At 38.8% G+C, this 19,015-nt stretch overlaps 1 protein-coding gene across 4 annotated transcripts in view; it reads right to left on the reverse strand.

The window, feature by feature from the left end:
• Positions 1-19,015, reverse strand: part of NRP1 (neuropilin 1) — a 114,917-nt gene that overhangs the window by 60,021 nt on the left and 35,881 nt on the right. For all 4 annotated transcript variants that reach the window (XM_068173335.1, XM_068173317.1, XM_068173309.1 and 1 more), the window contains exons 4-5: positions 8,153-8,334; positions 3,444-3,671 (exon numbers count right to left, since the gene is read on the reverse strand). In XM_068173335.1, the coding sequence (XP_068029436.1) occupies positions 3,444-3,671; positions 8,153-8,334 (410 nt within the window). The remainder of the gene's footprint in view (positions 1-3,443; positions 3,672-8,152; positions 8,335-19,015) is intronic.

The raw sequence follows: 19,015 nt of genomic DNA on the forward strand, positions 1-19,015 counted from the left end.
GACTTTGACATATCCTTTTAAACATCATTGTGAAAATTTGCTAAAAAGAATATTTCTCTTCTTTATTTTTTGCTTTTTTGGGGGGGAAGGAAGGAAAAAATAACCACAACTGTATAAAACAGCAATTTCCTGCTGATCTCTAGTGGCTGTAGCTTATCAAATTCTATAGTGAAAACATTTTCCACTTATGTTGGGTTTCATCTGCCCCAACTTAGGCATCTGAAGTTTACATCTGACTTAGGGATTCATAGCTTTCGTGACAGTCAATGAGACAAGGCACTCCAGAGGTCCATTAACTGTGTCCTAAAGCAGATGATGAGACAGGTCAGAGTGGGATGCTGTTCTCTGCTGGGAACAGAGGGACTAGCTGTGTCTGGCTCAAATGCTCATGCCTATTTTCCAGAGATGCATGTTCAGGGGCTGTCCACCTAATTCTGCTCTAGTTGAGACCACAACTATTTTCCAAAAAACTGTTCTCTCTCTCCTATTACAATACTGCCATCAAACCACAGCTGTGTTGCTGTGGAGCAGGGGATGTGAACTGAGGGATGAACATTTTTTCCACATTTTAAAAAAACATTTTCCACATATTAAAAAAAACTGTCACATTTATATCAATGCAATAGCAGCTTTAACACAACTGGGCATGTGAGCAGCCATGCACTACAACAAAGAAAAATAACTTCCTTTTCTATGGATATATCACTAAACAGAGCAGGTCGGGGATACCCTCTGCACCTGCAGCCAGTAGCCAGGGACTGCTCCTGGGACCAGACTAAGAGTGAGAGTGACACAGCTTGCCCCTATGGGGCTCTGCCCTCCGAAACTGGCTGGCCATGTCCAACTTGCCTGCTGAGAATGATCCCTGGATTTCACTGTCCTCCAAATCACGCTTAAGAATTTCTTGGGAAAGTGCAAATTGATGTGTGCTAAAACTGTGCAAGGGTGTACACCAGCAAATTAGAAGTGCACACAACCATGCCCGCGTTTCAGTTAATAGTGCAGAATATTTTTGCACAGACTAAAGGGAAATGGACAAATGGCTCAAGGACTCACCCTGGGTGAGTCCCCCTCCATCAAAGGGAACCATTCTGTCTAATTTACCACTGTGTAGAAATTCACTACTTCCATGTGGATGCAAATTAGTTTTTTTTTCCCCCAGACACTCTCCCTATATATATTCTCCAGTATCCAGACATTCTCTATCTTCAGTTCATGGCCAGGTTGTACCAGTGTTTTCCCATGCCAGCTTTGCTCTTCAGTTGAAACAGTTCTCCCTCCCAGGGATTCATCCTGCAATGCATTTATAAGCAATCACATTCCCTCTTTCTTTGTAGTGTTAAGTTAAACAAGAGAAACTGACTGCTGGCTGAGGATCATCCTACAGTGAAATGATGCAGCAAACATTTTTTCCTACAACTGCTGCAACCTCCAACAGTTTGTATCAAAGAAAACATTTTTCCAGCCTACAAATTCTGTTGAATATTTACAAGTAAACATGCAAGTACCCTTAGTGGATGTCAGGATCATTTTGAGTGTAGAGAGTTTGTTAGACAGTTTGTGGAAAGCTGATAATGCCTGTTGATAATTGGTCTTCAGTATGGCTCAGCCACTTTCTTGAACCAGAAAATTACTGCTTTGAAACCCTCTACACTGACAATAATGCATTTCTTTTTGGTTATATTAAACATAAACTGATTTACTGGATCATCTTTTCAAATATCAGTTTAAATGCAAGCTCTACAGGACAGATTTGGCCTATATACAAATAAACCTATTATTAAATGTTCCAGACATCATTATTGTACTATTAAAATATTGTTTTTCTAATTGAGCCGTTAAATACTAAATAGTCTTTTAGCTACTGTTATGGGTCTTTCTTCACTCTTTATTGAAATAGATTGAAAAGAGGCATGATAAACCCATCAAGCATAAAATATGAATAGAAAAGTGCAAATATATGTTAAAAGACATAAATTTCCTGCAGAATCAAGAGAAACTTTAAGCAAAATTACATCAAGGATTTATTTAGGAAAACAGTCAAGTTTTTAATGTGTTATTAAGGTATATTCCTTAAGTTATATATTTTCACTTAAATCAAATGTTAATGTAGGATTAGCAGTTTGCAGAAACTGCCACTGCTGTTCATAAAACAAACAAACAAAAATCTATTAATATGGGTTACCCACTAGTGGAAAACTCAAATAGTTGTAATTAGTGCCCAACACAAACAACATAAATTTTCAGTCACTGAATTTTGCTACAAATTAAAAATTAAGAAGAAAAAGGACAGTTTCAAGATGTTTCTCTTTATCGGCTTATGCCAAACACAGAAACAGTGAAAAAGGCATCACTAATAATCAGCTTTACTTAGCTATTTCCACACAGCTCATATAGGCATTTGGGCACCCTAAAGGTTGGGCATTCAGCTTGAACAATCCCTTTTAGGCTGGAGCTGCAGCCTTTGGCTCTGGGTCCTTGGAGAATTGATACATGGCTGCCTGCCTAGGGGAGATTTGAATCTTGCAGACCCAAGATTGTACATGAAAAACATAGAGAAATCATGTAGCTATTTTATTTGTCAGACTCAGTGTAAAACAGGGATATGGGGTTGGGCAGAAGATGAAATGAGGGCTCTCTGGCTCTATAGGGTTAGCTAATATCTAGCTATGCACTTAGTGAATGTGCACAAGGTCAAGTGTGGTCAACAACTAAGTGGAAAATTACTGAGATGGCAGAGACATTCCAGAAGGGCACCCAACACACCCACCCTAACACATGAGGCCATCTAATCAGAGATTATAAATTAACAAATTAAGATAAAACCTTTGGATTTACTTAAACTGTTGGAAGAGAGAGCACTATAATGGAGGAACCCTGCAGTGCCCAGTCACTGAAGTCACCTGAATGAATAACTCAGTGACTCTTTACTGACCTGTGTAATTGTTTAGTCACTATGATTTCAACTGCATGGACACCACATTTTCTCTGGCAAAGAAATTCTCTGCTTTGGCAGCTGGTCTGTAACACATTTCCTCTGCAAGTCAGAGGGTCAGTACCTGAAGTCCAGTTTCTGCAATTTGTTGGGAATGTCTGGACTATACTCTTGGGTTAGCTGTGAAAATTTGAGGACTCATTAAAAGATTTCACATTTAACTTATTTTAGTGTAGGAGGTTCATCACATATTACCACTGAACACAGAGATTTCTGCTAAGCCAACTGTTAAAACTGAACATATTTCATTAAAAAAATTCATTCACACTATTATATGCCTTATTGAATGAATTTACAGAGCATTTTCTCCATTTCTTTTTAATTCAACTCACTTCACATAAATCAAGCAAGGATCTCTCTAGCATGACAGTTTAAAAAATGGGATTATGCCTTCTGCAGGCCACTACATAGTAATGGTTATGCATATTACGGTCTATTTTTCTCTTACCGTCGGGGAATCCATCCCAGATTTCCAATCGGTCATAGCGACAGAATGCTCCCCCTGGAGTATTTGAATCAGGTTCTAGCTCAAAGCTTTCAAATTCCAGTATAATCTCTGACATCTTTGGTGCAAAGATAATGTAAGTGCATTCAAGGCTATTGGGATATTTTTCAGGGAATCCAGGGGACTTTATCACTCCACTTGATGAAGTAAAGTTTCTGGAACATTCAGGTCCTGTAGGAGAAGGAGAAAAATCAACTGGGTTAACACTGTGCTACTATGCAAAGCAGTTAGCTGGAAAACAAATTAGGTTGTATTGTCTCTCCAGCAGCAAAGGTGGCTTTTCAATGAAACACCTCATTTTAATCGCTGCATTAATCATTCAGCCAGCTTGTTCCTATTATTGATAGTCAGTCATTTAAAGCCCAATCCACATATACTGTCTGATCTTCAATTTTCAATTTGTATGGAACAATATGAAAACTTGTAGCAGCTCTAGAAAAAATTGTGACAAATACAAAGTCATGTGGGAACAATGAAAGTGTAAGCTGCAGAAATCTCGACAGAGCCCTAGAGAAATAATTATAGCCCCTTCAAGCTCAAATCTTTAAATCTTATGGCTGACAGGCTTTTATTGGTGAAATAGAACTTTTTACAAAAGCGGGTGAGTGAATTCAGTAGAGGGAGTAGTGGTTTCGGATTCCTGGAGCACTGACTCAGTAACTTTGCCAGATGTGACCTATGCCTCCTTGACAAACTAAATGTGAAAGGTAATTCGTACATGTACTGGGGGTGAGTGACTCATTCTGAGTGGTGTTGACACAGGTGTACCAGTAAAATGTTGCTGTTAGTGTGGGCATGATAAACTGTGTGATTACAGGCAGTGTTGCTAGAAGTCACCTAATGTCAGTGTTGACACACCAGCTTTCCCTGATGTTCCCACCATGGCATAATGGGATGCTCCAAACAGTGTTCTTGGTGGAGCAGGAAACTGGCAGTAAAGATGTAAGGGTATAAAAGGCCAAACCACTGAATTTGCCTTTGTGAGTACATCATTCCAGGGGACAAACTGGAATCCCTCTCTTGTTGATGGATCTCATTTCTCCTTTATTCAGGTCCCTCAGGAATCCTCTCTGAGGATCCCACACCTGCAGGTGTGCTCAGAAGTCAGCTGCAGGCACTGCCCACACATCTTCCCACAAGGTCTGCCTTTTGACACTCCAAGTTTAATTGAGTGATTTACAGGACTTGGGGCATTGGTGGATATCAGCTGGCCTGGGGAGTTGGGGTAGGATGACTCAAATGAAGGTCCTTAGACATGGAGGAGAGGAAGGACACAGAGAGCACAGCTTGGTTGCAACAGGCAGGTCTGTGCAGGAGGATGATGTGTGTGAGGCCCCAATCTGGAGGAGGATGCCCAGCATCCTTAGAGACTGTAGTCAGGAGCCTTAGAGGATTTCCAATGCCTAACACAGATCATTGAAGGAAAACAGTCTGGCTTGTTGCATATATGAATACTCTTATTTCACTATAGAAAATGTTTTCATTGTGAATGTGCCAAACATATTACCCCCCACAGATCTGGCCACCTCCCAGCTAAATTCAGCACGCAAGAGAGAGATCTGAATGAATTTACTCAGTTCAGGTTTTCTTGCCCTTCAACAGACACTGAGAGGAAATTCTTGAACTATCACATCAATATTCAGAACACTTCATGGCATATTTTGGAAGATGTGGATATCGATGCTCATGTAACCTGACCCATTCCAATTTGGGAAATTACATTTTGCCTATAATTAAATCACCCCCTTACACATTAGTTGAGTATTCCTCTTCTCTCCCTGTCACTCCCTTGTCTCCTTGTCATGTAGGGGAGGGCTGTATTCTGGTTTTTGCTCTTCACTCCCACCAGTAGCTGCTGTTCCAGGATAAAATAGCTTTGCTATGCCATTCATAGTATAAAGTGCTCTGTGCTCCTCTTGGAATCCAATAAAAGATGCAATATAAAATGTAAGCCAGGATCATTATTGCTTTATTAAATACAGGCAGATCCTGGCTCCGAGTGTGCACAATTGTCAGGCTCTCACACTCACACATGGTATCTCGATGCCAGCTTGCTTTATTTTAAACATGTTTGAATCAATCTGCTGCAAGAAACAGAAACTGTTTTCAGGGGAGCTGTCTCACTAAAATGCCCTCCAAAGATTTTGACCCTTTACTGACACTGTGAAGCAGCTGCAGGAATCATATCAATACTGAGGCTATGAGGAACTCCATGGGGCAATGGGCATGGAAAACTGGCAGAAAAGGTTCCAGTGGAGATACCAAAAGTAGATACTTCTGAGGTGGAGAAATTACATGTGTACATGTGTATGAAACAAAGGAAGAGATATGAACTGAAGGAAATACAGAGAGGAGGCAACAGAGAGAGCAAAGAAAAAGAGATGACATTGGGGATAATTTAATCTGCTATCTGTAGGTGTCACTGAGCCAAAAAATCATTTGCTTTCTTGGTTGACTCTTTTCTTTCAGTTTACACTATAAATTTAGTTGACTAAAGTTAGGAATGTTGAATGTGAACTGTGTAGATCCTTTCCTAGTGAATACGTCACTTATGCACTCTAAAATAGAATGTCTGCCCAAGCCAAAATGATGAACATTTCATGTGGGCTAAGTGTTGGGCAAAATGTGTTTCATGTTTTAGTCCTGTTTTAGATTTACAACTTCTTCAGTGTCTCTCTGGCTACGGATCTGAATGAGAAGTAAAGAGTAATGGGCAAAAATACACTGTGTGCTGGAATGAAGCTTGGCCTTCAGCTCGGCACCACAGGACCTTGGGCTTGGGATCATTCTTCCCATACCTAGAAAATGATGAACTAAGTTGTGAATATGCTAAATCAGACATACTTGTCTGGTGTGAGCAGCTGAGCTTCACCTGTGCAAAAGGGTGAACTGCTTTATTTGGCACAGATATTAAAATGCAAAACTGGTACAGCATATATGCATTTTTTCAGAAGTTAAATAGGGCTGTGTTCCCACAGCAATGATAATTTGTATCCTTTGTGTACACATGGCATTTTCTAACACTGCATGGTGATAACTGTCCTGCCTTAATATACGGTTTATGTGGAATGAACTGGAGTTAAAGTTGCTCTGGGAGCCATAATTTTGTGTTTCCTGACTTCCATGTGTGTAAAATCACATTCATAATGCCATCTTAACATGGTAAATGTGTATCTTTGAGGCATGTAAATGACCACACAAGGAAATAAACACAATGTTCCAGTCAGAGTTCTGAGTTGTCACTACACTGTCAGGAAATAAATAAAACCTTTTTCTTGAAAGGGTTCAGTTACTAAAATAGATTGTTTCACAGATCATTCTTTCACTTCTTCTTGTGTTTCAGCCTTGTTCTTTATGAAAGATGGTACTGCATATATAAGCACTGAGAAACGTCAGAACACATTTTCAAGAGTTTAGGCTCCAAAGGATATCAAAATAAATAGAGATATTTTTTCAGGAAAGCTTGGTGTCATTTGGATGCTGAATTTTTTCAAAAAATGTGACCCTGAAGGTCAGTAAAAGAATTTCTGGGAGTCAAGAGTGGATTTACAGACAGGGAAGATGGTGAACAAGAGGTCTGTGGCCCCAATTAGCACTGTGCAGAGCTGCAATAGCAATAGAAAAGAGACTTCACTACTGTGCTTCTCCTCATTAACAGTACAGCTGCCACCAAGAGTGTGTGCTGAACACAGCTGAAAATCTGGCTCTGGTTTAGATGCATAAAAGGGACTTGGACTGGTTCTGAAAATGGGGCACTGACTGGAAGTGGTGTGCATTGGAAATTTGAAATTTTGAGCTGCTTTTGTGAATATGACCCTAAACATTGATGTTGAAGTCAATTTTTTTTCCTATAAAGTAAATGTTATTGTCTTTTCATATATGATGAGTTTTGGTCCTGTATTCTCCAGGAATGGAATACATTAATTATTTATCTCCATCCAGCTATAGGGAAGATGTATGCCAAAAAAGTGACTTAACAGCCCTTCTAGTTATTGACTCGGGAAGAGTGTTATAAAAGAGGGAGTGTCTCTCTGTCTGGTTAATCCTGCACTCTCTGTTTCTCTGAGCTTTCTCTGTGCCCCATAAAGCTAATTGTGCTCACTGGCACTAACTCCTGGCACGAGCATCCAGCAGGTCATGCCTGTGATCAGTGTGAGCTGCTTTTCTCCTTTACCTCCCAAACATGATTTGTGAAAGCAGCAGCAACATCATCTGCTGCCCACGTGTACTCGGGTCCTTTCCGAGCCCGCAGCCATCCCTTGGGAGCACGGAGCAAAACACTAACCAAAATAACCCAGGGACTCAGAAGGTTGCAGTGCTGTTGAGGCAGTAACATTGTAAATCATACAGTAATTATTATTTTTAGAAAAGGAAAGCAATAAAGCTAATGGTTTTAAGATGGTTGAAACAAACAGCTGACGAAAACTACCATATTTCATGCAGAGGAGTCAACCCTTCAGACTGCAGCTGACCCACAGGATTCATGATGATTTACACCCACTGAACACACACCCCACCTTGGAATGACTAGGGTAATAAGATTTTCTCTTTCAAGCATTTTCATGCATTTTCCCCATTCCAAAGAATTAAGGTGAACTTTCTGATCCAAGTAAAAATCACAATGCACAATGTAACAATGAATTGTTTCTTACCTCTTTTGAAAACTTCGTAACGGATAGAAAATCCTGCTCCATGTGTCTCATAGTCAGAAACAAATTTAATAAAAAGATATGGTCCTGAAGACACTAAAGGAGGGGGAGCAATTTTTCCACAGTACTTTCCCCATAAGCGTCCTTCAGCATTATCTCCATCAATCACTTCAACATAATCATACCTGGTAGATAAATGGAAGGAAGAAACTTTTAACTTCCAGGAAAGAAGGAGACCTAATTAATTTAGAAACCATAACACAACATAGATAATCAAGAAAAATGCTAGCTTGCTTGGAAAATGCATTATGCTGAAAGATGTAAGCAAAATGAAATAATTAAAATGGACTACATTATGTCTGTAGACATCATCTGGCAACATGGAACTATTAGGAAGAATGGTGTCCATTATGCTTGCAGACAATGTCAGCTAAAGTAACCAATTAACAAAAAAAAAAAAAAAGGAAATCTCACGAGCACAATTCTGTATTATTAAATTGTGTTCCTTTGTCTGTGTAGTGTTGTTATCAATACATAATGCACAGCATTCTTTTCAAACTGTGAAGTTCTGTTATGAATTCAAAAATGTCTTCTTGGCTGTAGCTCTTTATGAACAATACTTTGATTTCCATATGCTGTCCTCCAAACATATGTCCACAGAATAATAAATAAATCCCTAAACATTAGATTTTGTTCAAAACTCCATGATGCTACAGATCAGTGGCAGAAAAATCTGTTCTTTTCCTTACTATGTGGACAAATAGTTTGGAGCACATCACAAAATCCACAACTCAGTCACAGCACTTGGTTTTTCTCAGACAAAAATTGTTTAAATACAAATCACCTTTGCTTAGGTATTTGAATCAAGAAGTGCACGTTACAACATTCATATTTGTACAGCATGTGATTACTAGACAGACTGGGCTAAAACCTCTGCGATTATTTACATCAAACCTAAGACTGTATAAAGAGAAGCATATAATAACCAAATAATGATTGGTAGTAAAATTTTGCCTGTGAGCAACACTTTAGGGATCCTCAGCCCTGTCACCAGAGATGCCAACGTGGAGTGTGTCTGATCTGACAGATTTGGTGTTCAAGGGCTGAGGAGAGCAAGCCCAGCAGGCTGGTGGTGCGAAACCAGCCCAGGGAATGCAAACGAGAATAAAAGTCATGGGAGGGAGAAGCTGCAGGTGCAGACACAGGTCTGTTCTTAAGTTTTATTAGCAGATGATTTCATTTGACCCCAGACAGGAAGGAGGATCAGACCATATCTGTAGAATCAACTTAATCTTCTCCTAAAAGGTGGTGGCATTTGGAGCTTGCGTTGTGTCCCGTGACTCTTTCAGACAGCAGCAAAAGGCTTTTCCCTGCCGCTGTGTCTCTGTGTCTCAGCCACGCTGCCCTTTCATTTAACAAGTTGCTGTTAGCCAGACAATCTCATTTACTTTTCATTATCTTACTACGACTGACATTAAAATGTTGCCATTAATTTGTTTAGACCTTTATACTCTACTGTTATGCTTACTGAAATGTTCCAAGCATATTAATATACAAGGAAGAGCTAAAAATGACAGGACAATAAAGTGTGTCTGGCATTTTTAAAGAGATCAAAGGAAAAAAATGTCTTCATGATGACCAATGTCATTTTTAACAACTCTGCTCCAAACCATCCAGGGCACATTACTTATGTTTACATCAAGTCCTGTGAGACAGCTGCAAAGATGATATCACTAGTTAAAGTGGACAGCTTAAGGCTCCTTAAATTAAAAATGACATTACCTCATCAGTTAAAATTGTGTGCCAGCTTTGGTGTATATCAAATAGAAAATAAAGCTGACACTGATGGAACTGTAAGCATTAACATATGTGAAATATTGTGTTAACTGCATTTCTTCTTATGTATTTGGTTTTTCTAGTAGCAATTGCTCAGCTCACTAGCTTCACTGTCCCAGTGCAGACTGGTGGAAATACAAAGCGGAAAGATGCATTTCTGAGATAATTTTACAGATACTTAAGTAGCCTGTATTTTTTAAAATTAGACTTCTGTTCTTTCTATAAGGTCTTTATGATATGTGTATAAAAGGATTTGGAAGCCAGGAGAAGAGTTGTAAAGAGACTTCAGAATTGTTGGGGTTTTGTCTGGTTTGTTTTTATTTTCCCTTCTCAGAAATAGCCTTAAAAATTCCATCTCTATATTCCATGCAAAATCTATTGAAAGTACTCAGGAATACATGCTACTAGTTTTTATATTTTAGGAAAAAAAGTATGCTGAAAATTTTTAACAAAATAACCTTTCTCCAAATAATCAGCTGCTTGTTAAAAAGAAAGAGTAACCACATAAACCCACAGCACCTCAGTGACAGTCTTTGCTTCATTTACCTCACAGTGACATTATTTCACCAGTTTCCCAGGCACCATTCTTTGCTCAAGCTTCAACAGTAGACAAATTTTCAAATGGCATGAAAGACAATTAACTAAATATGCTAAGCAAATTTTACATTCTTTTTTCCTTCATATATAAAGGAGATAAAAAATTCAAAAGGCTTAAGTGGATTAAGTGTTTTTATTCTGCTACACCTTAAAAATAAACAATGTTATAAAGTCTTGCTAAGTTTTCCATATACAGCCAAAAAATAACTAGCCTATAAGTACCAATTTTGCTATTATATGAAGTATTATAAGTAAAAAACCCCTCCATTTTAATTAAATTCTATCACTCTCCTAGTTTTTCTCCTTTATAGCAATAGCCTGCCCACACTTTCCATTGTCTGCTGTAGTGACAGAATCGTAATTTATGGTACTCTTCCTGGCTGCTGTGCAGTTTTAAATGACACAATTTGGTTACTAAAAGGCTTTCTTCTAATGGATTTTTGCAAGTTAGAGGTCATGCAGCCCCATGGAAGATTGGAGGATTTTTCAATTTTTTTTCTTTAATTTTGAAAAATTACTGACAGACAGAGGAAAAAGTTTAGCTGTGAGACAATGGGTAAGAAGAACAATTTGGAAAGAGAAAGCTTTAGTGATCAGCCTCACAACCTTCATATTCTAATGATCATGTTTTACATTTGGCAGCTAACAATTGGATTTGGATTCTCCCACACTGATGGCAACAGTGGGCTGCAGTAAATGAGTATCTATATTATTTTTTCTTAGAGAAATAAAATTACTCTGGATTACACTAGTTTATACTTGGAAACCAACATCCTGCTGTCATTTTTGCACTTTTCAAAATCCTACCAGAGACCGCAGCATATCACAAACAACTGGTCTGGTAAATAGGAGAAAGTACAGTCACAACTTGGAAATGGAATTGCTGCCAAGGAAGCTCAGAAAGCAGCTTGCATGTCCCTCTGGACTTGGTAGCAGCTCTTTTCCATAAGTTTGTCAGAAGATGCTGTGCCAGGGATACAGTTGGCACGTTGGCATCCCTGTGAGAAGACTGAATGTGTCACCTCCGCAGCACCCAGACAGACTTGGCACACAGCCCAGAACACTGAGTTTGCAAATTTGGATTTCCCATTTGGCAATTCTTCACTCAGTTACTGCTGTCAATGGTGTGGCAAATATTTCTTGTAATTTTATAGTCCTTTAAGGCTTATGGCAGAGAGATGTAAATATAAACATGGTGCTAGCCACTGAGTGTAGTTTTGGGTGAAAGACTAGAGCATGAGTTCAGATATGAAATTAGGAGATGCCTGCCCAGAAGAGAGGACAGTCAGTGAATATGCTCATTGAGATACTTTGCCACGATGCAAAAAGCATTTCCTATTTCCTTGCCTGGGTCTTTCCAGATATTCCACTTCTGTCTGCACCCTCTGAAGTGTGCAAGGCTTTTGGGTGGGAGACTGAAGAACAGCAGTGCAAGAGCTCACACACTTCCTGCTCCTCCCAGCTGCTGCCTGAACAGGCCATACTAGTTAGCCCTAATTTTGTGGTTAATAAAGCCATGTCTGGGAGAGATTCCCTGTGGAAATATAAGGGAATCTAGAATTCCTTTACAAAGTCTTTAAGGAATTGCAAAGAATTTATTCTTTTTTAGGAAAGTGTAAATTATGGTTTTAAGGGAAAGGACAAACAATACCTATGAAATAAGCCCTGGGCAGTGAAAAACATAAAGACCTACAGAATTCAAATTTTGGTGAATTTTCTAGTACCAGTTTCTAGTAAGTGGTAACAGTGCTTACATAGGGGTTCAGTTCTGAACGTGCCAAAGACCCCTGAAATCCACCATTGCATGTTGTACTGCAGAAAGTGAGGTGCAAGTGCCCTGCCTGCTCCTGAAACCAGACATTCTGCCAAGCTACACTCTGTTTCTACACATTTGCCTATTACCAGGGCAGTGAGATCTTCCTCCTTTTTCCTTAAAAAATTCCTTTTCAAGAAATAGGCAGAACTCAGCTGAAATCTAAATATCTGCCATTTAATCTTACAAAACACTCAGTGAAATATATAAAACTATAATTTACATCCAAGTATACCATATTTTTTCTGCAGCCTACTGTGATCTGTATGGTTGTTATGAATACTTTGGCTATTCACCTGTTAGGATGAAAAAATTTCCCAAGTGTTTCTTTATTTTATCACTCTGATTCTACATCCAACCCAGCTGCTAAATTTCTCCCTGACATTAATTATCCACCCTGGTCAAACTATCTTTGATTCTGAAAATTTTCTTCTTAGTATGTATCTTTCTTTTGCCTTTATTTTATAAAGATTTTTTTTTTTAATTCCTCACAAGTCTCCACTTTAGTTGAACAGAAGGCATCGCAAGAAGAAATCTAAATAAAGAGCTTCAAGTTGTTCTGCACTGTGGCTTTGTGCCCCATTAGTTACTGAGGGTTAGAGGTGTGGGATTTACTGCAGTGCTTGTGGCACAAGGCAATCTGTATCCCAGAGCTAAAAGCTTAAAAGCTGCAGGCACTCGAGGGACACCAACCTTAATCCCAGTTTATTAGCAACAAGAAAAAGAAGTACATGCTATAAAAAATAAAAAATTAGGCATAGCCCTGAATGGGCTGATTTTATGCCTGTAACTTCAGCATCTGTTATATTTCTCTTCCTCTGAGCCTCCTCTGTGCAGACTGAGCAGTGTCCAGGGCCTCCTGTAAGGTAACCCATCTCATGGGCATTGGGGGACTGACCCGTTGTGTGAAAACACACCAGCCTTCCCTGTAGCTGGGACTGTCAGTGGAGGTGTCTACACCTAGGGGATAGAATTCCTCACACGTGGGCCTCACAAGACATCTTGATTTAGGTGAAAGCATCATGCAGCCCTCCGAGGATTCTGGGTGACTGCTGTGTCCTCAACAAGTCTAAGCAGGGCACAGGTGCTCCCTGATCACTGGGTGGCATGGGAACTGAAGGGTTTTTTCTCCCTTTTGAAGCCCCTTCCCAGTGTGCTTAGTGCCATGGGATCCTGCATGATGTGTTCCTACCAGACTGCTTGCTCCTGTCACACACTGCAGTCTTCTCAATGGAGAGGTCCTTCTCCATCTTTACAAATCACCCGTAGGTGTGGGCATGTCTTTGCCTTCCTTTCCTTCCTTTCCTTCCTTTCCTTCCTTCCTTCCTTTTTTCTTCAAGTCTACTAAAATGCCCAGCAGATCATTTCTCCAAGGATGGACATGCACACAGCTGAATTAGGATGAGCCAGGCAGTGCAAACTCCGTGAGAAGGGAAGGTGGGAGTCAGTGCCCACGGCAGGAGGCTTTTAAACTGGTTTTGCCTGTACTGGATTCATGGTGCAGATGCAGCCCCCTGAGGGAGACAACAGATCATCTAAATCCCAGGGTTCTTTAAAGTGCTGGATATTTAAATGCACTATTTGCAATCGATTAACAATTTGTAATTTACTGTCAGTTTGGGGGGCCTTTGTTTCCATTGGTCTTTTGTGAGCTGGTGTTTTTATGGTGTTCACCCAGGGCCAAAATTCACTGGAGTTACTCATACAAAGATCCTGTCAACCTAAGAGATTTCTGGGAATAAGGCCATTGGGATTTGGCCACTGTTCAGTAATTTACTAATGCCATTAACTGACAGTGGGTCTCCATTAAGAATGAACTACTGAGGGTCTATTTTAGTACAACACAATGCCATAGTGAAAAAGAGAAAAGATATAACAAAGACATCAATGAAGATCTACAGTTACCCACTGCAACAGTTAAATTCCAACTAATGTTAGCAGCAGTCTTGTTATTACTCTGGTTTCTGGAATAATTGAATGCACTGGGATTTGCACTTTCGTTTAAAATTAAGCTTTTAATTCTCTGCTGAACAAAGGAATCTGAAATGCATCATATCTTAACCAATAACATTTCAAAACCCAGAAGTAACAAAAACCATCATTACTATTTTAAAATCAGAGTATCCTTCATCTTATCACATGCTCCTTGTATTTTGGCTCATGTTTTTTGAGTACCTGGGACTGGCAGAACTGAAGATCTGAACCAAATAAGAAAGATTGTAACTGCACTTTTATCTGTACAGCTCCACTGAGAACAATAGCCAGATCTTTATCTGCTGCAAATGAGATTAGACCCTTTATATCAATGGATCTAAGTCGGTTTACACTGACATATAGCTAAAGAGGGTGCAAGTGGTGACAGAATATTTTACCTTGGTATTTACTTGGTTATATTCCATTAATACCAAATAAAATTGGGAAAATTCTTCAACAGAAATGAGAACACCAGGATTCACTTTTGGAATGCATGCAACATTGCCATGCCGAAAATGAAGAAGAACCAGAGGTTATAGGCTGGGTTTTGACATTTTAGCATTACAATGTCCTAAGGGAAGTAAAAACAAAATTCATCTGCTAAGGTCTTCAGCACATCTATTTGCAAAAAGCATTTCACCAATGAAAAGATTTGATATTGAAGTTACAGTAAATTCCACCGATTTCCCTGCTTGCCACATACTGTAATAAATTATAATATAATGATCCCAGTATATAAAAATGAAAACCTCTTCTGGGAAGAAACATTCAATTTTAAACCTCTTCAGTGAGAAACTTCAGTTCATAACTTTCTGGCATAGAAAAATGCTATCTTTTCATGGAAAAGGTTTCTGTCTGTCAAATAAGACAAATTTACAAATGCTTGACTTCCACTTTAAGTGGGGGAAAAAGAAACACTTAGCAGTTTAAAGACTTCAGAGAGGAAGGAGCTTTCTAGTGTCAAACTGGTGAAGTTTAGTATTTATAGGAATTTCACATGCCTCTAATTACTCTAAACTCAGTTCCCAAGTAAAATATGCCATCTGGAAGATATTAGAGTCATTTACAACTTGTTCACTTCCCTATTTCACTGCAAAATCTTACCTCTTGCCAACTTTCCAGTGTTCTTCACAAAATGAAATGCAGTCTAAATTTTACTGGTTGTTTAATAGTTACTTTATCTATGTTGAGGCAGCTAAGGGTTTTAGAGACTGGAAAAATAGTTACATTTAAAAAAAACTAACTTTCTTATTTGTCACTGTACCTCAAGCTTGTCATGTGTATGTTTCAGGTGTGAGGGTTAGTTTAGTATTTAGCCACTAATTTGACATGGTTAGATTTGGAAAGATATCCTAGGTGATAAGAGAGAAAAGAAAGATGACACAAACTGCCATCAGGCATAAGAATAGGCTCTTTAAAGAAAAAAAAAAAATCTAAAACCTCCACTACATGGTTTTGTTTTTGTTTCTATGACCTCCCAAGAGATGCCTATCAATCAGAAAACTTCTTGTTAGTACAGCAACTTCATCCAAGTATGCCAATCTGTTTATAAGTGAAGCTTTGCGACATTCCTCTGAGGTAAAGTTGTCATTCTCATTTTACTTGTGTGGAGACAGGAGCGAAAGACTGAGTGCCAGCAGTCTTACAGAAATTTTGCAAACAGCAAGTAACAAAGCTGAGATAGCCGTGTACTGTGTTTTAAGAATAAGAGCCCAGTCTAGCTTCTCCTGAAATAATGGAAAGATTCCTAGTGGCTTCTGTGGGTTTCAAATAAAGCTTCTTAACAGAGGCTTGACACTTGGAAGTTTTCCTAAGCTATAGAATGACTGGAAGAAGGGACTGCAAAGTCTCACACTGAATCACAAATACATTTCTGTAGGAGAACTAGACTAAATAACTTGCATACAGAGACTCATGCATATATACACACTCACACTCACTGTACACCTCTATATCCATCAAACACTGTTTTTATGTGCCTAACAAGTTTAATGATTTGTGGTTGGATTAGTGCTCTGTACATGTACTGCTGAATTCACTAAAAAGCCTGCCTAATTGGTAAGTTATAGAAGCCTTGGTTTGCTTCCTCGAATGCCCAAAGAACAGAGAAAGAGCTGTATCAAATGGAGATCAGAATCAGTTGTGATTCCTTTTTCTTTCCATGAAAGGAGAAAAGAAATGCTTTAAAGTTATGGCAACCTTATAGCACTCCGTCTGGGAGTTTTGAACCGCTGATTAATTTCTAATTATCCTTTGGGGATCTATGTTGTATATTAATCACAACCTTAGGAACTCAACTTTTAAAAGTATAAGGTAGATGTAAGTTTTTCACAGAAACTGTGAAAGTTCAGAACATAAAATAAGTTCCACACTTTGGAAACTCAGATATTTGTCCCTTGTGGGCTGTCTACAACCTCTCTGACCAATACCTGTAATTAATGAAACCAAAAGAGGCTAAAGGAGAAAGGAAATTACAGACATACATATCAGCTTTAGATCAGAAGTTATGGCAATTCTCTTCCATAGCAACTATGTCCTGAAGCTCTGTAAATACAGTAAAATGATGGGCATTTTCATTTATTTCCAGTTAGGAACTATATAAGGGAATATTAAGGATGCAGTGTTAGGCACTTGGAGCTCAGTATTTCTCAGTGTTGTTCCCTTTGTTGTGATTTCTGCATCACAAGCCCTGTGGGCAGACCTTGGGCCAAGTGGAAAATCCACTGTGGGATTAGTGTCTTCACATACTTTGTAGTGATATAAATGACTGCTGTGGGTCTTCCTTGCCTGAAAGTGTGACACATGTAAATGACTGGATTGATTTTTCGCTGAGACTGTATCTCAAACCTGTATATAGCCACACGATTAGGCACATGTACTAAAAAGTGGAGCTACTGGAAAACATCCAGCTTTGCTTTTGAAACTTTTGGCTTGTCAGTGTTTCATCCTGTGCGTGTATTAGAGTTTTTCCCATGGATATTTTTTGGGGAAAAGGGGGTCATACTCTCTTGAGCTATCACCAAGGAAAAAAGAGTTTGAACGACATAGAGGAGATCCAAACTTTCAAGTCTTTTCTGTATTGAAAACAGAGTCCTTAAGTGTGTGAGATACGTGGCATTATTAGGTAAATATTCTCATAATGCTGAGAAGACCTTTGGCAGACTATTGTAACATCTAGATGAAAACCATCTCCTTATTTCTTTCTTATAATACAAACTTGGGAAGGCAAAATGCCTGGCCATAACATCTAGGATTGCTCTCTGGCACAGGAGGCACACAAAGATGAATAAGAAACATTTGTAGTTCAGAGATCAACCCACTTACAACGGCTGCATGTTTCCTGGCGAGCCGTTATCTCAGCACAAAATCATTTGGTTGTGTACATTGCCACTTTAACAAACAACCCTTGAGCACATGAGTAATACTTAGGGTTGGCAACTTTAAAGGAGCCCTGGCTTTGTGAAATCTGAATGATATTTCCTAAGAGCAGTGCAAGGAACATTTACTCAAGGATGGTGCTTTCAAATTCCAAACTTCTGATCTGACTAAGTGTGGTTGAAGAGCTGCCTGAAAAAGTCCCATGGCTTGTCTTCTGCTTTGCAAATGGGACATGTACGCACGTATGTGTGTGTGTTTCTGTGTGTATATTTTTATATTCTTTATACAAGGAAAGACCTGAATAATTTCAGATGTTTTTTCCTAAAGTTCATTCTCAGCCAGAGAGCAGCCTGGGAAACTCAGCCTGGAAGACATTAATTTCAAAACCACTAGAGCAGATGAGAACAGGGAAGCAGACTGTCTGTGTAGATTGAAACTATAGTAATTGATACCAATGCTTTTCTATTAATTTGTTGTCTAATTTCAGTAGAGACATTACAAATAAAAACCTTGTTGATAACTTATGCATGTCCTTACAGGTGTAGTTTGGTTTTGCACACAGCAGTGTGTCAATCCAACATGAGTGCAACTTCTCCCTGAGATTCTGCTCTTGAAATCTGCATTAGGAAATTCAACATTACACTCAGAATTATAGTTTTCTTATAAAGTGTCATTACTTAATGCTTACTGCAAATAGATCACTATTTAAAGTGTTTCAGAGTTACAGTACTTTGTTTTTGTAATATGGCTCACAGTTAGACTGTATCAATTTGAAACATCAGTATACAAAAGTTTGTCCCATTGAGCAACTTTATTGCCATTTTATTTTGGGTATTCTAGAACTGAAAAGTATATATAACTTAAATAAATGTATTTATCTTATGATAAAATATACCATAGATATTAAAAGCTGCTAAGCCTGAATTTAGTTCATTTTTATCCTATATCACAGAGAATGTCACAGTTTTTATGTGTTTTGTGACCTTATGATTTATATGGGTCTTAAGAAATAACTATGTCTTTAGAAAAGAGGAAAGCAGTGGCCAATAAACATTCCCAGTAGCCTAAAAACAGGAACAGCTTGTTAGCTGAGGTCAGCCATATGACCCAGTGCCCAGTGAAACTGCATTGTTATAGCTGGAATGTGGGGCAAAGCAGCCATGCAAAAAAAACCCACCCCAGTGATCCACCTTTCATAAAAATGTCTTTCTTAGAAAGAGAGGCATGTGATGATGACTTACAGGAAGGAAAATGTGCACAGCAGATCA

This window comes from Anomalospiza imberbis, chromosome 1 (assembly GCF_031753505.1).
Source record: "Anomalospiza imberbis isolate Cuckoo-Finch-1a 21T00152 chromosome 1, ASM3175350v1, whole genome shotgun sequence".
Taxonomy (NCBI): Eukaryota; Metazoa; Chordata; class Aves; order Passeriformes; family Viduidae; genus Anomalospiza; species Anomalospiza imberbis.